General features: G+C 49.5%; 2 protein-coding genes across 3 annotated transcripts; both read left to right on the forward strand.

Annotated features, from left to right (window-relative positions):
- The first annotated feature begins 10,528 nt into the window (after positions 1-10,528).
- LOC147976894 (uncharacterized) lies at positions 10,529-18,672 on the forward strand. Of its 2 annotated transcripts, XM_087519092.1 has the most exons (12): positions 10,529-11,733; positions 12,735-12,870; positions 13,652-13,870; positions 13,969-14,192; positions 14,571-14,645; positions 15,018-15,089; positions 16,330-16,409; positions 16,514-16,589; positions 16,674-16,915; positions 17,025-17,822; positions 17,917-18,149; positions 18,228-18,672. In XM_087519092.1, the coding sequence occupies exons 1-12, from the start codon at positions 10,810-10,812 to the stop codon at positions 18,245-18,247; spliced, it is 3,099 nt and encodes a 1,032-aa protein (XP_087375218.1). In that variant the 5' UTR covers positions 10,529-10,809; the 3' UTR covers positions 18,248-18,672. The 2 variants fall into 2 exon arrangements, with proteins under 2 accessions (XP_087375218.1, XP_087375217.1); XM_087519091.1 differs by lacking the exon at positions 18,228-18,672 and having other exon boundaries at positions 17,025-17,825; positions 17,921-18,101.
- A 1,949-nt stretch (positions 18,673-20,621) lies between these two features.
- Positions 20,622-21,478, forward strand: LOC147976895 (uncharacterized). The gene is made up of 2 exons (XM_087521007.1): positions 20,622-20,897; positions 20,984-21,478. Exons 1-2 carry the CDS (start codon positions 20,622-20,624, stop codon positions 21,476-21,478), a joined length of 771 nt encoding a protein of 256 aa, XP_087377133.1.
- The last annotated feature ends 2,737 nt before the right edge of the window (positions 21,479-24,215 follow it).

The following is a 24,215-nucleotide window of genomic DNA, read 5'->3' on the forward strand; positions in this document are numbered from 1 at the left end:
AACACAGTTTAAATGGGGACCAAAACTTTTTCGTTATGAAGATGTATGGCAGTCTCATATGGAGTATGAAAAATTCGTTGCGGAAGCATGGCGACGGAATCATGCTGGACCAGGACTTGCAGGGATTCAGGAGACCCTACAGAAGCTTCAAACTGACCTTGGGGCGTGGGGTGCTCGAGAGTTCGGGCGCCTTGCTAAGAAGGTGAAAAAATTGCAGAAGAAACTTGAGGCTTTGAGAAAGCAATCTATTGGCAGAGGCCCGTCGGAGGAAGAGAAAGCTACGGTGCTGAAACTTCGAGAAGCACTGCGGCAAGAAGAGATTTGGATGAGGCAACGCTCGCGGGTACCTTGGCTGCGTCAAGGCGATCGTAACACGACATACTACCAGGTGCAAGCGGCCTAGCAGAAGCGTGTGAATAGAATTTCCTGGCTTCAACGATCAGATGGTTCGTTTTGTGCCTCTGAAGATGACGATAAGTTGGAGGTGTTGTCTTTCTATCAAAACTTGTATTCCTCGCAAGGTTATAATGATATGAATGATTTGTTGCAATATGTCCCGGAGCGTGTTACTGCGGATATGAATTGGGCCCTGGATAGACCTTTTGAACCTGAAGAAGTTCGAGCTGCTCTCTTCCAGATGTCTCCGTCAAAAGCACCCGGTGTTGATGGGTTCACCGCGGGGTTTTTTCAGCGTCACTGGAATCTCATTCAAGGGGATCTAGTGCCGGCACTTCTTGGTTTCTTGAATGGTGGTGATATGTCGTTGGGGTTTAATGACACATGGATTACATTAATACCAGAGGTACGTAACCCACAATCCATAGCACAGTATCGGCCCATATCGCTTTGTCCAGTGCCCTACAAAATAGGGGCCAAGATGATTACTAACCGTCTTAAAGAGTTGATGGATTCCGTGATTGGGGAAGAGCAAAGTGCATTTGTCCCAGGCCGGTTGATCACGCATAATGTGGTGGTTGCTTTTGAGAGTATCCACACGATGATAAGGCGCAAAAAGGGCAAGAACTATACATGTGCTATCAAGCTAGATATGATGAAGGCCTATGACAAAGTTGAATGGCACTATTTGCAGGCTATCATGCTTAAGCTTGGTTTTAGTGAAAAGTTCGTGAATCTGGTTATGAAGTATGTCTCTTCAATCCGGTTTACGGTGAAAATGAATGGTGAGCTCCTACCGTACTTCACCCCGTCTTGTGGACTGCGGCAAGGTGATCCCGTGTCACCATTCCTCTTCCTTCTGTGTGCAGAAGGCCTCACTTCCATGTTGAATCATTATGGAGGGCCCCGAACTGATAGAGGGATCAGAGTATCCTTTCGAGCACCGTGGGTAAGTCATCTATTATTCGCTGATGACTGTCTTATATTCATTAGTGCAGTTCAAGAGAGTGTTGTCCGGCTTAATGAAATCATGCATCTATATGCGCTGTGCTCTGGGCAGTCGGTGAATAGAGATAAGAGCTCAGTCTTTTTCTCGCCGAACACCCCAAGTGGTAGACGGCAGGAGCTAAAATAGGTTCTTGGCATTCATGTGGAGGCGCTTAGTGAAAGATATTTGGGACTCCCGACTGCGGTGGGGAGGATCACCAGTGGCACCTTCGAGCATATTGGCGAGAGATCTAGAAGTAAAATGAATGGTTGGGCTGAGAGGCTCCTTGCATGTGCTGGGCGGGAGACGTTGATCAAGTCAGTAAGCCAAGCTATCCCAACTTTCAGCATGCCTTGCTTCCTTTTAACAAAAAAGGTGTGCAAAAATTTAACTTCGAGTATGGCAAAATTCTAGTGGAGTGGATCCCTTGATAGACGATCGTTACATTGGTTGGCTTGGGATAAACTAGCATCGCCGAAGGCGTGGGGGGCATGGGTTTTCGCGATCTGGAACTCTTCAACCTGGCACTTCTTGGTAAACATGGTTGGAGGTTCATCACCAACCCCGACTCGTTATGCGCACGAGTCATGAAGGGATGCTACTTCCCTGACTGTGATTTTATGGAGGCCACCAGACCGAAAACTTCTTCTGCCATTTGGCGTGCGATTATGGCTGGCAGGGAGGCGCTTCGTGAGGGGCTGATCAAGAGGGTTGGGGACGGGTCAACTATATCTATTTGGCATGATAGGTGGATTCCGGGCCTCCCAAATTTGGCTCCAATGGTAGTTCCGGATGGTGCTACCCTCGCGATGGTGGATCAGCTGGTTGATATGGAAAACTGGACATGGAGGCGGGATTTGATCCGGTCTGTGTTTGCTGCACCCGATGCTAATGCCATTTTAAATATCCCATTGCGTGTGGGCGGTGGTGATGATTTTCTAGGTTGGGCTCATGAACGAAGTGGAATCTATTATGTTAAATCTGCGTATCGGTCTCTAGTGACTCGCAAAGAGCGCTTAGCTCAAGAGGAAGGGACGACTACAAACACCTCATAGGCTGAAGAACAGATGTGGAAGCGACTCTGGAAGCTCAAAGTTTTGCCAAAGGTGCGTGTCTTCTGGTGGCGAGTTATTCAGCAAATATTACCAGACAAATATACACTGCGGCATCAACACATCAAAGCTATCAGTAGATGCAATGTATGTCTTGCAATGGATGAGGATCTTATGCATGCCCTAGTGCATTGTTCTCATGCCAAATTGTTCTGGGAACAAGCGTTTGCACTCTTTGGTATCCGAAGGCCGCGCCTTCACCCAGATACATGGTCTCGGGATATCATTTGTGATGAGCAGTTCTCTGAAAATGAGAGGGCTCAAATGGTCTCTGTTATGTGGGCTATATGGCATTCAAAAAATCGAGTCACCCATGACGATGATCAGTTGGATCCGTTTGTGTCAGTGCAGCGCATCAGAGAAGACCTGACGGTGCTGGATATTCCACAATCTCATGCTTCAGTGTTGCCGGGCCATGGATGGACTCCTCCAGAGGTAGGGGTGGTCAAAATTAACACTGATGTGGCTGTCAGTATGGATTCCAACAAGGTGGGCGCGGGTGATGTTGCCCGATCTTCCACGGCCTTGTTGGGTGCATGGAGCAAACCCCATGTGGGGGTTACAGATCCGTTCATTGGGGAAACCTTGGCGTTGCGCGATGGAGTAATTTTTGCTAATCTTCGTGGTTTCTCTCATGTGATTCTGGAAACAGACTGCCTGGAGATTGTCAATCTCTGGAATCATCGTCACAATGGTTTATCTGTTGTGGCACCGTTACTTTTAGAAATTGGAGAGCTAGCGTCATCTTTTGCTTCTTTTCATATTCAACATGTATTAAGATCAGCCAATATACCGGCCCATCTTTGTGTTAAACATGCATGCACACTGCTGGTTACCGAAAGTTGGACTGATTCTAGACCCTCTTTCCTGCTCACTAGCCTTCCGGCTGATGATCCCAGGAGTACTTTTGTTGAATAAAGCTCTCAAGTTGGATTGCAAAAAAAAACCACCAGCTCCCTCACTTCCTTCTCCTCCATCATCTCCCGTCAAGCCGCGACCCAATCCAATAAAACTGCTGGAATCCTCCCGCCTTGTGCTCGGTTCGCTGGTCCGTCACCTCTCTGCCACTTAACTCATTGTCGGTCGCCAGGCGGAGAGGGAATGGGAAAGGGAACGGGGAGGGCTGGAAAAAGGGATGGGCCTTCGAAAGGGAAGCGGCAAAACCCACCGTCGCCTGTCTGTTCCTTTGGTCGGTCCATCCCCACATGTCGCCATCTCAAGCGAGATGGACGGTTCCTGTGCGGCCGCTCCAGCGCGCTTGATAGCGTGTGCGCCGCCGAGCATGTGGCTACGGCGGCTGCTAGGCGTCATCCGGATGTAGAAAAAGCAAACAACATCCACCTCCTGGACCGTATGATTTGGGCATCCTTAGCCGTGGATGAAAGTCAATGAAGCATGGTCTCCTTCCTCTGTCTTCACTATGCCACCATGACCATAGCACAGAAAAACTCCGGCGGACTCGCAGCACGACGGCGCCGTCGCAGCACCGGCGGGCTCGCAGCAGGCGCCGCCGCCGCAGCACTGGCTTGCAGCATCGCCGGAGTAGCCCGAGCCGCCATTGCAGCAAAACGTCGCAGCTGTTGAGCCGTCGTCGCAGTCGAGATGCTACCGTAGCACCGGCTCGCAGCACGGCAACGTCCATCGCAGCATCGGCTCACAGCATCACCTCAACGGCGTTACTGCAGCGACTCGTCGCCGACCACCGCTGCAACTCCCCTCGTCGGACCACCGTCGCTTCCCACGCCGTCGCCGCTGACCTTGCAACATCTCGCCGTCGTGCTTCTTTGTACGTCGTTGCAGCATCTTCGGCTCACGGGAGTGCTGCTCGCATCTCGTTGCACGTACGGTGGTGTCCTCACCACATCTCTACCTTGAGCACGCATCGCACCACGACGGCGTGCCGGCGTCCCTGCAGCTCCGCCTCGCAGAACGCATCGGGAGCAAGCCGCTATTTTGCGCAGTGCGGCGGCGCTGTTTGCAGCACCGGTGGAGCCTCGCCGGTGCCCATTGGATTACATCACCTGGTCATGGAGAGGAGCGCGGAGCGCACGTCTTGCCTATGAGCAGGAAAGAAGAGCATAAGGGAAAGGAGGGGTTGTCGTTAGGCGTGGGGAGGAGATAAGGGAAGGAAGAGAGGGGCACATGGGCGGGCCCCACGCAACGCGTGTTACGCGGACAAGCCGGGTGTCGAACGAGCGGCGTGCATCCGGCTAATCAAGCAGTTTTCTTCTACAACTTTGCTACAGCTACGGACATTTGTTACGGGTTGCAATCTACAGGAGTACGTGGGACAAATTAATTGAAAATTAACGAGGGTCACACCACTGAATTCACGAGGGAGGAGGGATTATAGGTGGGGCCATAGTCGTCCGTAGAGGGTAGCCCGTATGGTGCTGCCCGTAAGTTTAGAATTTTCGTTTCTTCTACGACGAATTGACTTACTTCAAGTCTCACCCCACAATGTACTCTGTATGTATACCTCTACGAGGGTCAGATCACTAAGAATAATAAAAATAGTTACCCTACAATTTCTACATGGTATTAAAGTGGTTGTCCAATGAAGCTAATCCTAGGACCTTATATCACTCTTCTTTTCCCAGGAGGCGCCCCATCCGATCGATCAAAGATGAGATTGGGGAGATTAATATTCTCTCTCCGAGGGCGCGGCACCCGATCCAATCGATCGAAGATCAAATTGGTTCCATAGTTTAGATCATCAGTGTTGTATAGATTAGATCAATTTCCAAATTCAATCCGATGGATTAATTTCTTTTTAGCCACGAAACAAATTTTAGGACCCTCGTATTCCGCTGAAAATCAGGTGAAGATTCGTCGGGCGCGTATGATGGCGATGACGCTATACGGCGATCGCAACCATGCAGTCACGGAGGCAGCGCACAGCTGACGACCTCACGCGGAGCTCCGATAATTCTACACCTACGAAACGTTCTACGTAGGGTTACGTGACCTTCCATAAAATTCTTCTCTCCCCCCCCCCCCCCCCCATTTTAACCAGGGTGGGCCCCAGCTGTAAATCCTGGCCCAATTAACAAACCCCACATCAGCTTTTACGTAAAATATGAACGTAACATTACGTATGTGTAGCATTGCTCGGGTCGCAGCGTCTCGTCTACATCGACAGCAAAGCAACATCTTGACGGCCTCGGCAATACGTGTACGGCACCACGGCTCCGACAGCATCTACATCACGCCGGGACGCGGCAACATGAACTTGGTCGACCTGCGGCGACCAGGCCCAGCCGCAACGATCACGGGAGGGCGACACCTCCGGGTCTTGGATCTCCCGGCGAGCACAAAGCTCCACGCGCGGAGTGCAGCCGGCTGGCCGCGCACACAGGCCCTGGCGGAGCTAGCCTGGTATGTGCGGTTGCAGGCACGAAGGACATGGGGTCAAAACGGACAGAATAACTAGATACGTGCAGCATGCCTCGATACGGACGACACCGACACCAAGCGTTGCACGCGTCTACATCAACGAACTTCACCGACATCTGCATTAATCGACTCCATTCCTAAGAGCGTTTACAGCCGGACCCCTTATACGACCGAAACGTTCGTCCGGTCAGTGCCCGGTCAAAAAATATCAACCCAACCAGACCTCTTATTTGCTCCATAAGAGCTAGCATCTACAGCCAGACATTGTAAATCCGGCCCCTCAAATGTCTGCGAATGTGTACGCGGGCATGCCTCAAATTAGCCACTTTGCACCTGCCTTTCTCATATTTCATCCCCTAAATCCATACAAAACATGCAAAAGTAATCCTACGTACTACCCTACCTACTCTTCGTCATTGGAGATGTCCACGACGACGGTGCCGGGCGCCGGCTGGACGGGCGGGTAGGAGGGCTCCGACTCATCCTCCTCCTGATCGACCTCATCCATGTAGGCGAACAACTCCGCCTCGTCTGCGGCCTCTTGCGCCTCCATCTCTTGCCGGCGACGGCGTCTTGCCTCCGCAGCCGAGTCCGATCGGAGGGAATGGAGGATGGCTTGCTGCTCCGCCTGCAGATCCCCGTCGCCCAGCGTCCCCCAAATCCTCCTTCTCTGGCTCATCCTCCTCCTCCTCCTCCTCCAACTCCTCCTCCAGATACACTGCATCCGGAGGTAGCCTCGCGATGATCCGGGCTTCACACCTTGCCCGGATCTGCTCAAGGAGCTCGAGCCGGCACTCCGGAGTCAGAAAGGGCTCACTCTTCACCCAGCGGCGTGGAGGCATGGCTACTAGGTGGACGGTAGATTGGAAGTGGCGGCGGCGGCGGACAGGTGTATGAAAATGTGGATGGATGATAGGGTTTCGGTGCCGCCGGTCGACTTAAATAGTTGGGCAATGCACTACGCGGTCCGCCGGAGCTGCGCCATGCGACGCCATCGGTCCGACGGATAAAACGAGCTTCAGACCGCCGGGTTTAAGGGCTTTTTCAGCTGGGACCTTTTTGTCAGTCCGACGTGGCGGGCGCGCCCGGATGTCCCTATATTCGCCTTATATTTAGACTGAATACGACGGGTACCGATCAGTCCGAGCGTTTAAGGACTGTTTAAGAGGTCCGGTTATAGATGCTCTAAACATCCGGACTGAGCGGCATCCCTCAAATCCATCTCAAATCCGAGGACGATTTGAGGCTGCCCGGTCACGCCCGCGGGCGTGCCGGACGCTGCAGCCGCGCGGGCGCCACGGGAGTGCTTGCCGCAGCCTCGCTGGCGTCGCGGGCAAGCTGGCCGCAGTCTGGCGGGCGTGTTGGCCGGCGGCCGCAGCCTCGCGGGCGTCGCGGGCAAGCTGGCCGCAGCCGCGCGGGCGTGCTGACCGTTCGCCACACCGGGGCCGGAGCTCGCGCACCAACGTCTCGCATGGCCCGTTGCGTGCTCAGAGCTCGCTTGCATGCGCAGCCGGAGCCGCGCGCGTGCCCATACCTCCAGCGCTGGCCGCCGCACGCGTGCATGCCCGACGTGCTAGCCGTCGAGTGGGTGCCCGGCGTGCTAGCCGCCGCGTGCACACCCGCGTTCATGCGCAGCAGCAGCCGCATGCATGCACACTGAGGCGATAGCGTGCGTGCTTGCTTTGGCTGCTAGCCGCCTTGTGTGTGCCCGCGTGCGTGCGTACTGGCCGCCGCAGCCGCCGTGCTCATGCCCGTTTGATTGCGTACTAGCCGCGGCGCTGGCCTGCGTGCCGTTGGCTTCCGCGTGCCGCCTACTCGCCGATGAACATGCACACAACCTGTTCGATAAAATGTTGCATGCAGGGAGAGAGAAAGTGAGGCCTGAAAATGAGGGCTCCGGTTGTTTTGGAGAGAGAAAATGAGAGTCAAAGCGGACGTGCCCGCCGGCGTTTGAGGGACCGAATTAGGTGGACGTGATTGGATGCTTCAAAACGACTGTGGTATATTATGCCTCATCAGAAAGAGAAAAAAATCTTCGTCGCGCATGTCTATGAAAAGCGACTCCAACATACAACTTACACGGCATCCACACATCGTCGCTGCGAGGGACACCTTCAAGCGACATCATCGTCGACACGTCATTGCAACATCACTTCATCGTCAAGGTCTTCATCAACATAGTCTTCACCAACATCTTCGTCAACACACTGACGCCGCCTCGTCCACAAAATGGACACCTAGCGTCCTCTGATGGACTTTTCTGCAAGACGCGACCTTGTCGACGGCATCGACCGCGTCATCCACGACTGCATCGACATGGCGTCACTATAGTGGCAACCCCTAACATGGCCACACGGTTCTGGCAAAACCGACGTGTGCTCAATGGGTTTCCTTAGGTCCTGGCAAAACTGGTGGACTCATCGCCGACGGCACCCTCTGACATCCGCAAGGTGCATCGTCCACAACTGCAGCTCTGTTATCTACAACATAGCGCTTTGTTTTTGTGCGGCTTCATCATCCATGACGACTACATCATCGACCACGACTACCTCGACCATGACTACATCATGATTGGCTACATCGACATCGACATACAGGGCCAGGTCTACCGTTACTCATTAACAACAACTTCAGTCAACAGCGTCCGCGTCGTCACTAGCATCCACGCCACCCTCGTAGTGACTACGGGAGGGAATAGAAGAGATACAAGGAAGGCACCAGAAGGGGACGCAGTCACCGCACCTAGGTGCCAACCATCAAATACACAATGATGAAGGCGAAGCGAAGAGCACGACGAAGGCGCAGGGCTAATAATTTAGTCGCAATCGTCCACTTCACTCTTGCTACGACTGAGGGGGAATGGTAGAAATATAACTGTGTAGAGATAAAGAGTAGAGATAGGATAGTTTAAATATACTATAACTTGACTTGTACTCCAAGTCTCACCCCATAATGTATTCTATATATACCCCTACGAGGGTCAGATTAATAAAAACAATAGTCATCCAACAATTTCCACAGCTCCCAACGCGTATATGGTAGTGGGCCGAAAGCCCACAAAGCCCCTTTGATTTGCGGAAAAATGGACAACTGGACTGGTTGGCGGACCAATGGGGCGCCGTCTTGGATGACAAATTATGTCCGAATCGCTCAGGCCAGATGATTGCAGGCGGTTTTAGGGTTCGTATTGGAGATGCCTTAAGCTTTGTTCGTGATGGAGTAGCCAGTTTGAAAACCGTCTTGCGTGTGAAGTCTATTAACTAGGATAGTTTAAATTGCACTTGACACCAACAAGATGGAGGAGAGATGAAACAACTTCAAGGCTAAGCTCTAATCTGAACTGGAGTTATCGCACGTACTTGTTAAATGTCGTAAGACTCAGAACAAAGTGTGTTACAAATCAAGATTGATCTTATGAAGGAAACGTTGAAATAATGAGCTACAACTAGGTAGTACAATATTTCGTACGGCCTCTTTGGTTCACATGAAAAAATGCAGGAATATGAAATTTTCCTATGATGATAGTGCTATTCACGCCTTTGTTCAAAGAATTAATGGGGAAAAGGGAAAATAGAGGGAATTTTCCTATTCCTATAATGGTATTATTCATGCATTTGATTCAAATAACTGAGGCAAAGAAAATTGGAGGAAATTTTCCTTTGATCTCAATTTCAAAGGAAAAGACATGAATTCTCACATTAATTTGTTGCTCAACTTTAATTTCCTATGCATGAAGAATGAGATTAAGATCTTTAGTGGCATAATAAAATTCTAACAATATATTTTATGGGAGTTGACTTTATTTAAGCATTTGTATTAGCATTATTGTGTAGCAAACACCTAGATTGACAAAACTTGATGTTTACTAATCTTATGTTTTCCACATGCATTTTTTATTTTATCTATGTGTTGTTACTATTTCTGCGTTTTCAAAATCCTGCGAACCGAACATCCCTTATTTGTTGGAATTGTGAACCGAACATTGCTTGATGATGGATGTTAGGTGACTGGCGTCGGGCCATCAGCGGTTCAGTTGGTGGCTGGCATCGGCGGACAGCGTTGCAGCGGGAGAGAAGGAGGACGTCGTCTCAGCCTATGGAGAAGTGGAGTCGTGTGCGGGAGGCGTCGTCGTCGAGTCACGTCGGTTGTTGGGTAGGATGAGGACCAACGTCGGCGGAGTCACCACTCACCAGCAGTCCAACACATCGGGTGAGATAGAGACGATGGCAAGCGACCTAGCGTCGTTGTGGTGCAGATGTGGACTGTCGGCGAACCGCGGTGTCGACATGGGGTGGGGTGGCGACGGCGGCGGGGCGTGTCGGCGTGGGGTGGGGTGACGGCGGGGGCAGCTATGCTAGGGCAGGGAGGCGGCCATGTGCAGCGGGGGATTTGGGGTCACGCGAGTCCTCGAGGGGAGAGGGGGGGCGTGGTTTTGTTTGGGAGGGCGGGGGAGGGGAATTTTGGGCTAGGCCTTCTCTCTTCGTGCGGGATATTTGCTGGGTTGGCAACTTATTTCGGGCTATTCGGGTACAATGGTCTTTTACTCGAATTAACTTCGGGCGATATGATGTTCTGGTTATGCGGGTTTCGTTTTTTTGGGTATCGGGTTTTATGCGCGGCGTGAACCTAATCGGACGGCTGGCTGGGGCCCGACCGGCCCCTAGTAGTGGCCTTTTTGAAACCGGGCATCGCACCTTCTCATCATCCAGGCAGAACCTGAGCGAAACGCACTCACACCGTCACACCCCTCTCCGCCTCCGCCTCCGCCTCCGCCGCGCTAGGGTTTTGTCTCCACCTAACCACACTCACAGCCGCCTCCGCCTCCGCCGCATTTCGGCCGCGCTCTCGCCTCCTCGCCAAAATCGCCTCCCCGCAACACCTGTTCCTTCTTCCTCCCTCCTTCGCCCTCTCATCATCATGCTCTGCCTCGGGAGCGGCGGCGGAGACCGGAGCCAGGCGTACGGCGGCGGGCGGGGGGCGCCGACGGGAGGACGCCGAGGCGGGCGGAAGCGCACCGCCTTCGTGTGGCCGTCGGCATCACCGTGGCCTCACACGGGCGCGGACCAGCATGGGGTCGTCTTCCCCCTGCCCGCGCCGATTTGGCCGCCCCTGGCGTACCCCTGCGGGCCTGCATTCCCCGCGCCCTCACCGGCCCGCCCACCCCCCGCTTCCGCTCCACCAACTCCGGTGCCGTCGTCCGCGACTATCGGTAAGGACCTCGAGGAGAGACCGTTCCCCTTCGTCTTGCCTGCGGCGGAGAAGGCGCCCGCGGTCGCGCCGGTTTCCAGGAAGCAGCTCGCCCGACCTGCCCGTCTCGGGGCCGGGACCGTCGCGATGATCCGCCCGAATCGCAGGCGCCGGGCGGGAGGACGCGGCGCGCCCACCGGCTTCCCTCCGGGCCCGTCGGCACCGCCATGGCCTCACGAGGGCGTGTACCAGCACGGCATCGTCTTACCCGGGACCGCCGCCACGATGCGCGCGAACCACCGGCGCCGGGCGAGAGGACGCGGAGGTGGCCGCGTGCCCACCGACTTCCTGTGGCCGCCTCCAGGCGAGTCGGCACCGCCGTGGACACACGAGGGCGCGTGCCAGCATGGTGTCGTCTTCACCGGGCCCGCGCTGACTCCGTCGGCCCGGGCGTACGCCTACGCGCCCTCTTCTACGCCCTCGCCAGCGGTCACGTCGTCGCAGGCGGGCCTGCCCGCGGCGGAGAAGACGCCCAAGGTTGACACCGCGCTGGTCTCCAAGAAGGGCCCTGCCCACCTCTCGCGTCCCGGGGCCAGGAACGTCGGCGCGAACCGATTGCTCATCAACGTCGGCTACAACATGTTACCCTGCTATGTAAGCTACCTCCCGAAACCATCACACCCATTAATCTGTTATCAGTGCATGCATACTCTACTTGTATTGTTCAGGTCTGATGCTTCCTGGAGCTGGAGAATTTCTTGCTATTAATTTCTGCCCTCTGCGCTCAATGATCTACTAGGACGACTGTGATACTGTTGTTTTAGCAATTTCTCCCGTTTTCCTTTCACTGCTTCGTTGTTACCATGCGATCTGTTGCGCGTTAATTTTGGGGTCTTCGATGATGGATCTCTCTAGTTATCATGTACAGTGGGAGTTTCGTTAGAGCGAAACGGAAAGCAGTAGACAATGGCATCATTTCGTTTTGGTTCGTGTGAATTAAGCGGTTTTGTTGCTGTTTGATTGGACAGTAGTGGTATTCGTCGGCGTACACATGATGTATTTTTTTTTGTCGCAGCATTAATTTCATGCAATTTTATGGGGTGTCAAGTTTTGGAACTTGCTTGCTCCACAGCCTGGTGGCTACCAACTTAGGGAGGAGAGTAGCTTAGCTAGCTAGAAGCACATAAGTTTCCACGGCGTCACTGCTACGCTAGGAATTGGGAGCAACTGAGGTTTGGGATGCAGATTTTGAGCTACGAATTGGGTCAGCAGCTATGCTGCTGTCATCCTAACCGAGATTTAGAACAATGCTCAGCTTAGTTATCTTTGTACCTCCCACATTTCTTTGGAGAAGCTTGATCTGTGATTTGGTCAATATCTGCTGCTCAAGTGCTAACCGGAAGAAATGGATGTGGGTCAATGATTTTAGATGTGCAATGAGTAGCAGCTTTGAGAACCTAGTCACAACTCACAACTACCTATGGCAGGAAATAGTATGGTTTGATTATTAGAAAATTGAGCCACACGTCGCAAAGTATATCTACTTCATCATGGTTCTTGTTAGCATTTCAAATACTGTACTTGCAGAACTTACATCTCAACATTGGGTGAATAGACTGATCTAAAGCAATGTATTCAATCAAAAACATTTTCAGGCCCCATGGCCCAAGATCACTCAAGCAGATGTCAGGAAATATATGATTGTGTTTATTAAGGTAGACAGAGATGGAGATGGGAAGATTACTGGTGAAGAGGCAAGGAATTTGTTTTTAAGTTGGTGGTTGCCAAGAGGTAGTGATTCTCTCTTCCATGTATACTTACCATATTTCCTTCCAGATACTGTGAATGATGGCCTGCGTGCTCTTTTTGTGTGCCTGTGAACTTGGTACGTTACAGTAATTTAAGCCAATAACTAGGTGGTAGTTATATGCAGGGTGCAACATGCAAAAAAGTAAATCTGTTTATGTAAGTTCAAATTCAAATTTTAGTTCGAAAAGGCGTCCTGCTTTTGCAGTCATTGCTCTTACTTTTTTTGGCCATGAAAATTGCCTTTTAGATGACTAGTTATTTTGTTACATTTTTCATTAGTTTGTCTGCATTCCAAATTCAGTGGCTGCTGGTGCCATGCTACTGGGGGTCATGTTACTGCTCGTTATCATTAGACCTCTTTTTGCATGTACCTATAACTACAAATATGCATTTATTTTATTAACTTACTCAGTTATTTTCTTTTGCTAGATGCAATTTGAATTGACATATTTGATCATGTTTTATCCTGTCATCAGTATCCTACTGTTTCTCGATAGTCAAAGTGTGTTCTTATGTTTGCCTGCGATTGTATTATTGGAGTTTAGTGCCTCAGAGGGCTACCACAATCTTGTATATTGTTAGTTATTTCTATTTGCTACGTTTGGTACGGTTGATGAACAAACTGCATCAGATAAATACTGTCTATGTTTGTTAGCTTGTTTTCCCACTGAAATTTACCTCTGATGCCCAATTCTCTCTGGACAGTGGTTCTTTTTGTTCCCTGCCAATAAGTTTCTAAAATTCTGCCCCTCTCCACTTATAGAGATCATAAGGAAGGTGTGGGATTTATCCGACCAGGATAAGGATGGGATGCTGTCCTTCAAGGAATTTTGTTTTGCTGTGTACTTAATGGAGAGGTTCCGAGAGCAGCGACCACTTCCTGATGTATTACCAGATGGTATTTGGGCGGAGGGAATTTCACTACCCTCTACTGGCCAGTTTGCAGAAAACCCTAGTGGCCTGGCTCCCCATCCAAGTGCTGGTATTTATCTATTGAAGCTGTTCTGTTCATTCTTTTGAGCACTAACTAATGAGAAAACCCCTTGTCACTGATCTGGTTTTGTTGCATACTTTCTGTAGGGGTTACAAGTAGAGCAATGCAAGGACCACATCCTGGAATGCCTCCTTCATCTGTGAAGCGACAACATCGAAGGCCTCTTCATTTTGATGATGATACTACGCAAACTGAACCACAAAAACCTAAGGTCCCAGCATTGGAGAAACATTTGGTTGGCCAGCATAGCAAAGAGGAAGGAAATGCACTTGAAGCGAAGTTCAAGGAAGCTTCAGATGCCGATAAAAAGGTATTTACTCATCATGCTTAAATGCTTAATTAATGAAAATATTTTTGGATTTTTCACATTTAAAATACTAGAAAACAAAAGTAAATCCAAATTTATTCTGATTTGGCTCTCAGCAACTCGGTTCTTGTTCAATATTTTACATTGCATAGTTCACGAGAAATTAAACTTCTGTAGCATAGGGAGCATCTTTTTTCTCGAACATGTTCGGGTAAGTGTTTCACAGGTTCAAATTCATATCTCATAGAATCATGGAAATGGTGATGCCATTCGATTTCTAGCTAAATTATCGCGGGGAAAAAATGCAATGTGGATTTGGAACATCATGTAATTTAGGCTGTCCTGATGTGTAACATGAACATGTTTTAAATCTTTATCAAGGTTCAAGAGTTGGAAAAGGAAATACTGGATTCCTGGGATAAGACTGATTACCATCGCACCAAGATGCAGGAGCTTGTAAGTACTCTATAGCAATATGCCAATATGCCTTGCTATGTAAATGCAAACATATATTCTGAGTGCAAGAATTAGGTCCATTTATATTGAGAAGCATAACTATTTGTATGTTTAGGAATCTTAGCGAGGTCTTCGTTGATTCAATTCTACTTGCATTTCTCAGTCTACTCGTTTAGCTGTTGGTACAACATTTCCATTAAATGATGTGATGTTTTACAACTATAAGCTGCAGCGTACTGTTCTATACCAATTGGACATATTTATCTCTATCATTTAGCTATAATACTTGACACCTAATATCAGCCATTCATATTTGCAAGTTGTATGTGTTCATGTGATTATGTCTGACTTGATTTCTTTATTTTGCCCTAGATTCTCTACAAGAGTAGGTGTGATAACAGGTTTAATGAAGTCTCAGAAAGTATGTCTGCTGATAAGCGTGAGGTAATGTTTTCTGTAATCTTGATTAAGAAAATGAGCTATGATATTCATTCTTCTGCCCTTTCGGGTAATTTCTGAAAGTGTGTACTGAAGCAAAAAGATAACTACAATGTTGTACTGTACTTCTGTACTGTTTTATATTGTGATGCATAACGTTGTACATATGCAAGCCTCCAGTTATTGCATGCTCTTGGAACAACTCAGAGTATCCAGTTTGTTGTTTTGGGGGAACCACACCTCCATGGAAGCAGTCTGCCTGTTTCATTGCAAAGACAATCATCTGACCTTTTTCTGTGGTTTCCTGACTTTCTCCGGCGATTCCACCAGGTTTTCGTTTCGTTTGCTTGCTTGTATGTGGCTTCCATTTTAATCAAAGCAGAAGGTACTTGTGCCAATGTCGTTTTTGTTGCCTGGTCAGTTTTGTTTGCAGCCCATGGACTCTGGCTTGTGCACCGTAGCTGTCTAGCTGCACGTTTCATTGGAGATTTTCTTGGCTCTCTCTGGAGTCTGGATGATGTCCGGAGTTAATTTGAACGTTTTGAGCTCGGTTTTCAGATGGATTTGAATGATCGATACATTGTGGGATTTCAATGAAGTGCGTTATGCCTAAAACTGATTCACTGCTCCCATGCTCGGGCAAAATGTATGCTTCGAGATTTTTGTACGAATGATTTCGATGCGCAGTTTTTTTTAGAAACTATTTAGAGTCTTTGTTCTGAAAGTTTTGATACACAGTGTTCTTTCCCACATGGTTTTAAATGTGATTCAAGAACGCCCATTCCAAGTGAAGATTTTCCTGGAGTCGAAATCAAGATTGTATCTGTTTGCTATTTACTTGCTAAATTTGCATAAGAGCTTATCCAATAGTTGTTGATTCCGTTTATTTTTTAATATTTACTTTTGCTTTAGTGGTTTCTAGGATCTGGTTGTTTTCCATCATGCATTGACTGAATTCTTTGGAATGTTACTTCAACATGCACTTCTCTACGCTTTTGAATGGATCAGTGAAATGCTTGAGTAGCTAGGTATGTTTCACTCTGCTACGCTTTTGAATGGATTATGGTGCAAATGCAGTGAATCGAAGTATTTGAGTATGTTTAACATAGCCGTACAATTCAGAGGGCCAATTGTCTTTAATCTGTGTACTGAATCTAGAACAAATTGTCACTTTTGTTTCCATACACAAGGATGTTGAAATGTGTTGATTGCACTGAAATGTTATTTATCTTTGCTTTGGCTGTAGGTTTCTATTAACAGAGAATCAAAATCAAGGCCTGTAGACATGCAAGAGTTTCAGTCCATTACCAACAATCATTGCTGCACGTAATCCTCTCTCTCTCTCTCTCTCTCTCTGAGTGTGTATATGTTCTGTATTGTGTTATAATTCTTAACATGGTTTAACTCTGATTCATATTAACTCCCAACAGCAGCCAGCCTGTTAGAGAGGTGTCAATATCGTCATCACCATCCTCTAGCAGGATGATTGGGATCTCAAAAATTCAGGTCGGTGTTGATTTACGTTTTCTGTTTGGTATGCATATTTTGATTAACAGTACTTCACTCATATTACTATCAAATTACTTGAAGGTTATTGTATATATTGGCAACTTTAGCCCATTCCCGATGCAATTTGAAGACAATTCTACAATTGAGCACATTGTGTGTGCAGCTTTTCAAAAACAAAATATCAGCAAATTTGATGCAATTATCCGAGTGAATAGCCGCAATGCTTATCTTCAGGATACATTGTCTTATTTGAACATTAATAACGACAAAGAGTGTAGTCTCTATATCGGTCCTCGGCTACGGGGAGGTCAGCCTCCTTCAAGGTAAGATATCGGTCCTCGGCCATGATGTTTCCTTTTGTGCTTGTGCTTGCGCGGTCTGTTTTTTTCTTCCTGCTTTGTTTCTATGCATTAAATAGATCTTTTACTGCAGCTCTAAATGCCCTGTCCCTCTAAGTACTGAGTTATTCATCAAATATTTATCAAGGCTTGGGGATGAACTATTCGACGTGGTACTTTTTCCATCAGATCCAGCCATAGACTTTGTCGGTATGGTTCCGTATTTTGTTTCTCTGGGATTACAAGGTATTGAGATAGCTCAAATGCTTTTTGAGCTTCTTGAAAGTTACCATGAGAGACAGAAGTGCGTTTCACATTTCATCTTGGCAAACCTTGAGTATGATAGTACCTCCAAAAAATTACTGTTTAGAGGCGGTGTACGAATAGTGGATTTTGATCACAATAACTACTGCGAGAATATGTCTGATGCTGGCACGGTTTTATCTGAAATATTCCGGTTCGATGAGTTGAAGCTCCTGGCCGGTTATTCTGGAATACGGATACCACCTGGGACTGCTAACAATAATGGCAAGATCCCCAAGCTTGTACAGCTGTTGATTCATGACCTGCAAACTGGAATAAGAGTATTCCCTGGTGCTGGCATGAGCAAGCGTGCAAGGGCTTATTTCCGCTGCCATGTCGGTGCGATGACCTCGGCTGCACGCCTAGCCTTTTGGTTAACATCGGAGTTACACTTTGAATATATGGGCGGTGAGCAATTTCTGGACACTTTTATCGGTGAACTCCATGTACCTGATTGGTCAACATGTGCAATCCGTTCACCTGCAATGATGACAGTATATCTTTGGCGGAATTACAACACCTCCTCCTTGGGATGCCAATTGTCCTGTTCGCGTAATTTTTTAAGTCATGCTCGAGAAAATTTAGGTGCCCGGTAATTACTGAACCAGAACTTGATTATATTATATAAATATGAAGTCTAACATTTGCTTTCTAACTGAATTTCTTCTTGCATCTTTTTTTTTTCAGCTTTCAGAAAAACAGGCTGAGGCGTACCTGAACATTGTGTTTGAGTGGCTGTTGTACTATCTGCTGTTGAAGTCTTCGTTTCCAGGAGCGGTGATCAATTGGAACAAACGTCCTCTACCCCCGGCACTGCCGCCGCCGCCGCCACCTTATCCTGTGCCTGCTGGCCCAGCTCCAAGGCAACTCAAGTTCTCCAACAACTTTACGTTTGACCAATTGATTGATACCAGTGGTATGTATAATGTGGTGCGTGCTCAATATGCTTAAGGTTTGGTGTCTAATGATGATTACGTTTTTTGTTTGTTTGTAGGATACTTGGGTGACTGTTAGGATTGATCCTCAGAAAATCTTATTGGCGTAGCTGTTACAGCTTGTTGTGTTCTTCTACCCAAGTGGATTGGATTCAAACTTGTCCAGACTTTGTTACACTTGTCCACCTTGTTGTCTATCATCTTGTATCATGTAAACGGCCAAATGTTGCAGTCCTAAACAAACTTTGTAATATAAACTTGAATAACCGGAGTCTTATCTTGTGCGTGCAACAGTGTATACAGTTGTGGTAAGTCTGATGATCTCTAGGAGTAACTGATTCTGGTAATTAATTGAGCTATTACTTGAATAACTGGAACCTGCGTCTTGGTTGCTCTAGCAGAGTGCTATTACTTGCCTTTTTCTGAAAGGACTATGTGAACTTTGTAATAAAACGTTGGGAGTATTTTCCTATTTCTTGCCTTTTTTGAAAGAGGTATGCAATTTTTCTGGTTATGTAGCCATAAATTTGTAAAGTGTCAGTTTTTTTATGTTTTTATTAACACCTCTAATTTTCAAAAAAATCAGAGATTACTCACAGAAGTTTCTGTTGATTTCAAAATAATAATTATATCGTAGTCAAATAAATTACAGAAATTTGGTTTCTTAAGATTTGAGGTCCCATTTTCATGAAATGTTGGGGGCATCCGCAGGCTCATCCCGGTGGCTGCCGGATGACAAAGCATAGCATTGGATCATATCCCTATCTCCTCACATGGAAATAGCTTCAAATTTGAATGATTAAACTTTTGTGCACCTAGCCATTTCCCTAAACTTAATCCCTCGAGCAAACCCGACCTTTACATGGATACGTTTGTTCCTCTTCTTCCTTAAAAGTGGCCAACAACAATTTGCTGCCGCTAGAATATAGATGCTCATCGAGTGAGATGCAAGAAATGAATCGAGAAAGTAGGCGAAATTCATCCACCATGGATCACAGTTTTGGACACTTCGTCTGAATGAGTTCTTCTCCTCTTTCTTCTAGACGACAGGGAAGACCAAAAGGTGAAAACAAAGTTTACTGGAATCTCATTGGAGATGGCAGGGGAGCTAGGCGGGGCTACGAGGATGCCGTAGCTGACGACGAGGTGGGCAGCGTATGGCTTCTCGCTTTTCGGTGGGTGGAGAAACTTTCGAGGAAACTATTTTTAAGGCGGGTTGGAGCTTGGAGGGAAAGACTAGGGGCGTGTTTGGTTGCCTGCATATGGCCCAGCCTGGCCCGTGCGGGAAAGATTGAGCCCGTTTGGTAGCCTGCGTTCACTGTGCGGCCCGCATCGCACGGAACATAAAGCACGTCCAGGCCAGGCCCAGCCGCCCAGGGGAAATGCCCGAATCGGCAGTAGCTCGCTAGCCTGGCTCGGGCGAGGCAGGGGAGGGCGACGCGCGTCTCCCCTCGTGCGAGCAGGGAGATGGCGCGGGCTCGCCCGCGTCGCCGAAAAATCGGCGGGAGGATTTCGGCTCACCTCCCGCTGAGTCCACCCCTATTTAGCCCCTTCCTCGCCGCCCCAACTCCCGCCACCATTCTCCCTCTGTTCGAGCTTTCTCGCCGACGCGCATCGGCGCCGACGAGCAGGTAAGCGACACATCTTCATCGGCCGGCGGTCCACGGCGTCGATGCTCCTTCACCGGCCGGCGTTGATCTTCCACGACCGTCCCCCCTCGTCCTCGAGCTGCAGCCATGGCCTCTGTGAGTTCAATCCCCCTTTCTCTCATTTCCTTCTAGCTAGATCTGAGCTGCAACTAGGGTTTGATATAGATGCATGGTTGATTAGCGGTCTGATCTATGAGCTGATGTGGTTGATTGCTATGCTGCGGTTGCAATTTGTGGTAGGGCTAGATGTTCAAGCATGTGGTAGGCTAGATTAGTAGTAGAGTTTGAAGTTGAACCTTGTGCTTGTGTTCATTCGTGCTTAGATATGTGATTTGTAGCTATTGGTGGTGCATTTGTAGCATGTTGTTTGTTGTAGATGTATGTTCCTGCTCATAGATTGTCCGGTATGCTTAGTATGATAGCGATGAAGCATGTGCTTGCTATGATAATGATGAACCATGTACATGTATGCTCCTGCTTTCATGGGTTGTTCGGTATGTTGTGTGCTATGCTTACTGTCAATGCGTGCTACGATTGTAGGACATGACCACGCAGACGCAAGATCTTAGTCAGGCCCTTGTCCTGTCCGATAGCCAGTTTGCTCCATCGTTTGTCGAGGACTCGCAGCCTATGTCCGAGATGGCACCTGATTCAGAGGTGTTCACGTTTAATTCCCTCTATGTGCCAGTAGTGCTCGTTGAGCCAACTCCTGGTGCTGTTGCTGCTGCTGCCACTGCACTCAAGGTAGCAACAACAAAGGCAAAGAAGGATGGTAGGTCGAACAACATGAAGTGGTAGCCGTTCATGTCCACGTTCGTGGTGAACAAGATGTGTGAGCTCATCTCCAGTGGAGTTAGGACTGACAAGGGCTTCAAGGAGGTGCACTTGAACACCGTTGCGAAGCAGGTGTTCGAGTTCTATGGGCAGGAGGTGTCTGCCACCCAGGTGTACAACCACCTGAGGAAGTGGAGAAGTCGATGGATCCAAGTGTCCAAGTTGAGAGACCTTAGCGGCGCCTCATGGGATGAGAACACTTGCTCCATAGTTCTGGAGGCAGAGCACTACACCGGCCATGTCGCGGTTAGCTCATAGCCCTCTTCCTTTTCATACTGTCCACCATTGCCTACTGATAATCGCAACTAACAACACTTTTGTTTCATTATTAGGACCACCCAAAGGACGCTGAGTTCCTCAACACACCCATACAGAACTACAACCAGATGCAGCACATCTTCTTCTTCGGGCTGGCAACTGGGAAGCATGCCATGGGCTCGGGGGAGCCTCTTGGTTCTCCCACACCAGACTTCCATGGGACCCCGGACGTCGAGGTCCTTGATGGCCCTGACAAGCCCTTCGCGAAGCCCTTCGACAAGCCATTTGACCCCGTCCATGATAGGAAGAGGAAGAGAGGAGGCCTGATGGAGGAGGAGATCAATGTCTTTTGTAGCATGACTGAGGCGGTGAAGGAGGTGGCAACAACCATCAGGGAGTGCAAGCCCCTCGACGTCCACCCTGACCTGTATGGTGCTGTCATGACCCAGGGTGGCTTCATCAACGAGGCTCTCATGGTAGCTCTCATCCACCTGCTTGACAACAAGGCCCAGGGTGTTGGGTTCGTTGCCATGGCCGACGCTCACATGGTGCTGTGGCTCAGGAGCTGACTGAGCAAGCACTACTACTAGAGCAGTGCTGCCTGTGAGCGTGCATGATCCCCGACGGCGGTGGCGACGACGACGATGATGATGACGGCGTACATTTTGTGTAGGTAGGGCTCAAAAACTATTTGATGGTCTGTATATTTTGGTGAGGTGGTATATACTAACCCCTCACGCTGATGGTGAACTTGTTGTGGTAGGACGACACCCTTTTTTGGATGTGGTGGTAGGTTAACACCAAGGTAGTGCTAGGTAGAATGTGCTATGTCATATGATCATGCATGCTTTACTTCTTCTCTTCTGCTGCATTGTTGTTTGTGTGCTACTTTGCTTGCTATTTGTGTGCTCCATTGATTTGCTGCTTCAACTCTTGCTCTTGTGCATTGCTAGGGCAAGTGGTACGCCGTGTTCATCGGTAAGGTTCCAGGGGTTTATAGTTCATGGGAAGAAGCCAGTGCACAAGTGACATCGTATAGCAACAGCAGCCATAGAGGGTTCAAAACTAGGCAGACATCAGAACAAGCGTACTCCGACTAGGTGCGTAAGCACGGAGGCAGCAGTCTTGACAGTGGCAAGGTTGGAGGTGTCAAGGTGGATCGTCAGTTTGGGCTGAAGCTGAAGAACATCATCATCTTCGCCCAATTCATCGCCATTGCTGTGCTGTGGCATTGGTGTGCTAGGTGTGGGTAAGCTCATCAACTAGGATACAAGGTAAGCACAACATGTACGCCGTATGTAACCAAACGCCATGTTCATGTGCGGCTTGGGCTAATGCAGGCAACCAAACAAACTGCACTTGCGTATTACCTAATACAAGGACACTAAATGCAGGCAACCAAACAAGTTGCAGATGGCGTATCTATACTACTAATAAAAGATCAAACATAATCTTCTCTAAGCGCACCCAACAAAACATACACGAACGGATTACCACCGCATGATTAGGTCCATTAAGGTCAATCTAACCGCCAGGCTTAATCTAATGCGTTCTCTCGTGTACGCTTAGTAATTTAGGTTGACTGCCGTGCTTCACCAGAGAAATTCTGAAGCTCAACGACCCGCCTCCGCAATCCCTATGAGGCTACGATCACGGAAGACACGAAAAAAGGAAACTAAACGCGATCGGATCCCTTAATTTGTGCTTGTTGAAAACAACTTCCACCTCCCATGTTGCCTGCCTCTGCCCGTCCCAGGCTCCTACGCCCTAGAGGGTCGCCGCCCCACCCATACGCGCCGCCCGCTCCTCCGTCACCGCCGCTCGCCTTGCCTCTTCCGTTGCCACCGATCCACCTCTATTTCCGCCCTCGCCGCTGCTATGTTTTCCTTACGCGCCGGTCACCGCTCGCAGCTCCTTCGCTCGGTCGCCGGCCGACATACGTAGCCGCACGCCGCACGCCGCTGAGAGGCTAAGCCAGGTTTGCGCCGAGGGTCAGGCGTGGATACGCGTCGCCAAGAGCCACGAGGTTGTCGCTGCGGGCCTCCAAGCTACACTCGACCAGCTCCTGCAGTCCCCTTGCGCTGCCGTCGCCTCCACCGGACCGGATGAAGAGGTCGACGCCGAGGACGCGCGGTCCTGCTGTTTCGAGACCCCCGTCGGCGACGACGCTGCAGCATCCAAGATGTCGGCTGTTGGGGATCGTAGCAGAATTTAAAATTTTCTACGCATCACCAAGATCAATCTATGGAGTATTCTAGCAACGAGGGGAATAGGAGTGCATCTACATACCCTTGTAGATCGCGAGCGGAAGCGTTCAAGTGAACGGGGTTGATGGAGTCGTACTCGTCGTGATCCAAATCACCGATGATCCTAACGCCGAACGGACGGCACCTCCGCGTTCAACACACGTACGGTTGGGGAAGACGTCTCCTCCTTCTTGATCCAGCAAGGGGGAAGGAGAGGTTGATGGAGATCCAGCAGCACGACGGCGTGGTGGTGGATGCAGCAGGGTCTCGGTAGGGCTTCGCCAAGCACCAACGAGAGGGAGAGGTGTTACGGGAGGGAGAGGGAGGCGCCAGGGGCTAGGGTGCGCAGCCCTCCCTCCCGTCTTTATATAGGGGCCCTGGGGGGCGCTGGCCCCTCTAGATCCCATCTAGAGGGGGGCGGCAGCCAAGGGGGGTGGCTTGCCCCCCAAGCCAAGTGGGGCGCCCCCACCCCTAGGGTTTCCCAACCCTAGGCGCAAGGGAGGCCCAAGGGGGGGCGCACCAGCCCACCAGGGGCTGGTTCCCCTCCCACTTCAGCCCATGGGGCCCTCCGGGATAGGTGGCCCCACCCGGTGGACCCCCGGGACCCTTCCGGTGGTCCCGGTACAATACCGGTGACCCCCGAAACTTTCCCGATGGCCGAAACTGGACTTCCTATATATAAATCTTTACCTGCGGACCATTCCGGAACTCCTCGTGACGTCCGGGATCTCATCCGGGACTCCGAACAACTTTCGGGTTACTGCATACTAATATCTCTACAACCCTAGCGTCACCGAACCTTAAGTGTTTAGACCCTACGGGTTCGGGAGACATGCAAACATGACCGAGACGACTCTCCGATCAATAACCAATAGCGGGGCCTGGATATCCATGTTGGCTCCCACATGCTCCTCGATGATCTCATCGGATGTGTTGGGGAACGTAGCAGAAATTCAAAATTTTCTACGCATCACCAAGATCAATCTATGGAGTAATCTAGCAACGAGGGGAAGGAGAGTGCATCTACATACCCTTGTAGATCGCTAAGCGGAAGCGTTCA

Source organism: Triticum urartu, chromosome 4A (assembly GCF_056163025.1).
Source record: "Triticum urartu cultivar PI428250 chromosome 4A, HENAU_Tu73, whole genome shotgun sequence".
Classification (NCBI taxonomy): Eukaryota; Viridiplantae; Streptophyta; class Magnoliopsida; order Poales; family Poaceae; genus Triticum; species Triticum urartu.

Excerpts from the sequence above, each read along its gene's own strand:
- LOC147976894 (XM_087519092.1), top strand. The coding sequence starts at position 10,810 with ATGCTCTGCCTCGGGAGCGGCGGCGGAGACCGGAGCCAGGCGTACGGC. Across the intron at positions 11,734-12,734 it reads ACAACATGTTACCCTGCTAT|GCCCCATGGCCCAAGATCAC; the intron begins GTAAGCTACCTC and ends AAACATTTTCAG. Across the intron at positions 17,823-17,916 it reads GCTCGAGAAAATTTAGGTGC|TCAGCTTTCAGAAAAACAGG; the intron begins CCGGTAATTACT and ends ATCTTTTTTTTT.
- LOC147976895 (XM_087521007.1), top strand. The coding sequence starts at position 20,622 with ATGTCCACGTTCGTGGTGAACAAGATGTGTGAGCTCATCTCCAGTGGA. Across the intron at positions 20,898-20,983 it reads ACTACACCGGCCATGTCGCG|GACCACCCAAAGGACGCTGA; the intron begins GTTAGCTCATAG and ends TTTCATTATTAG.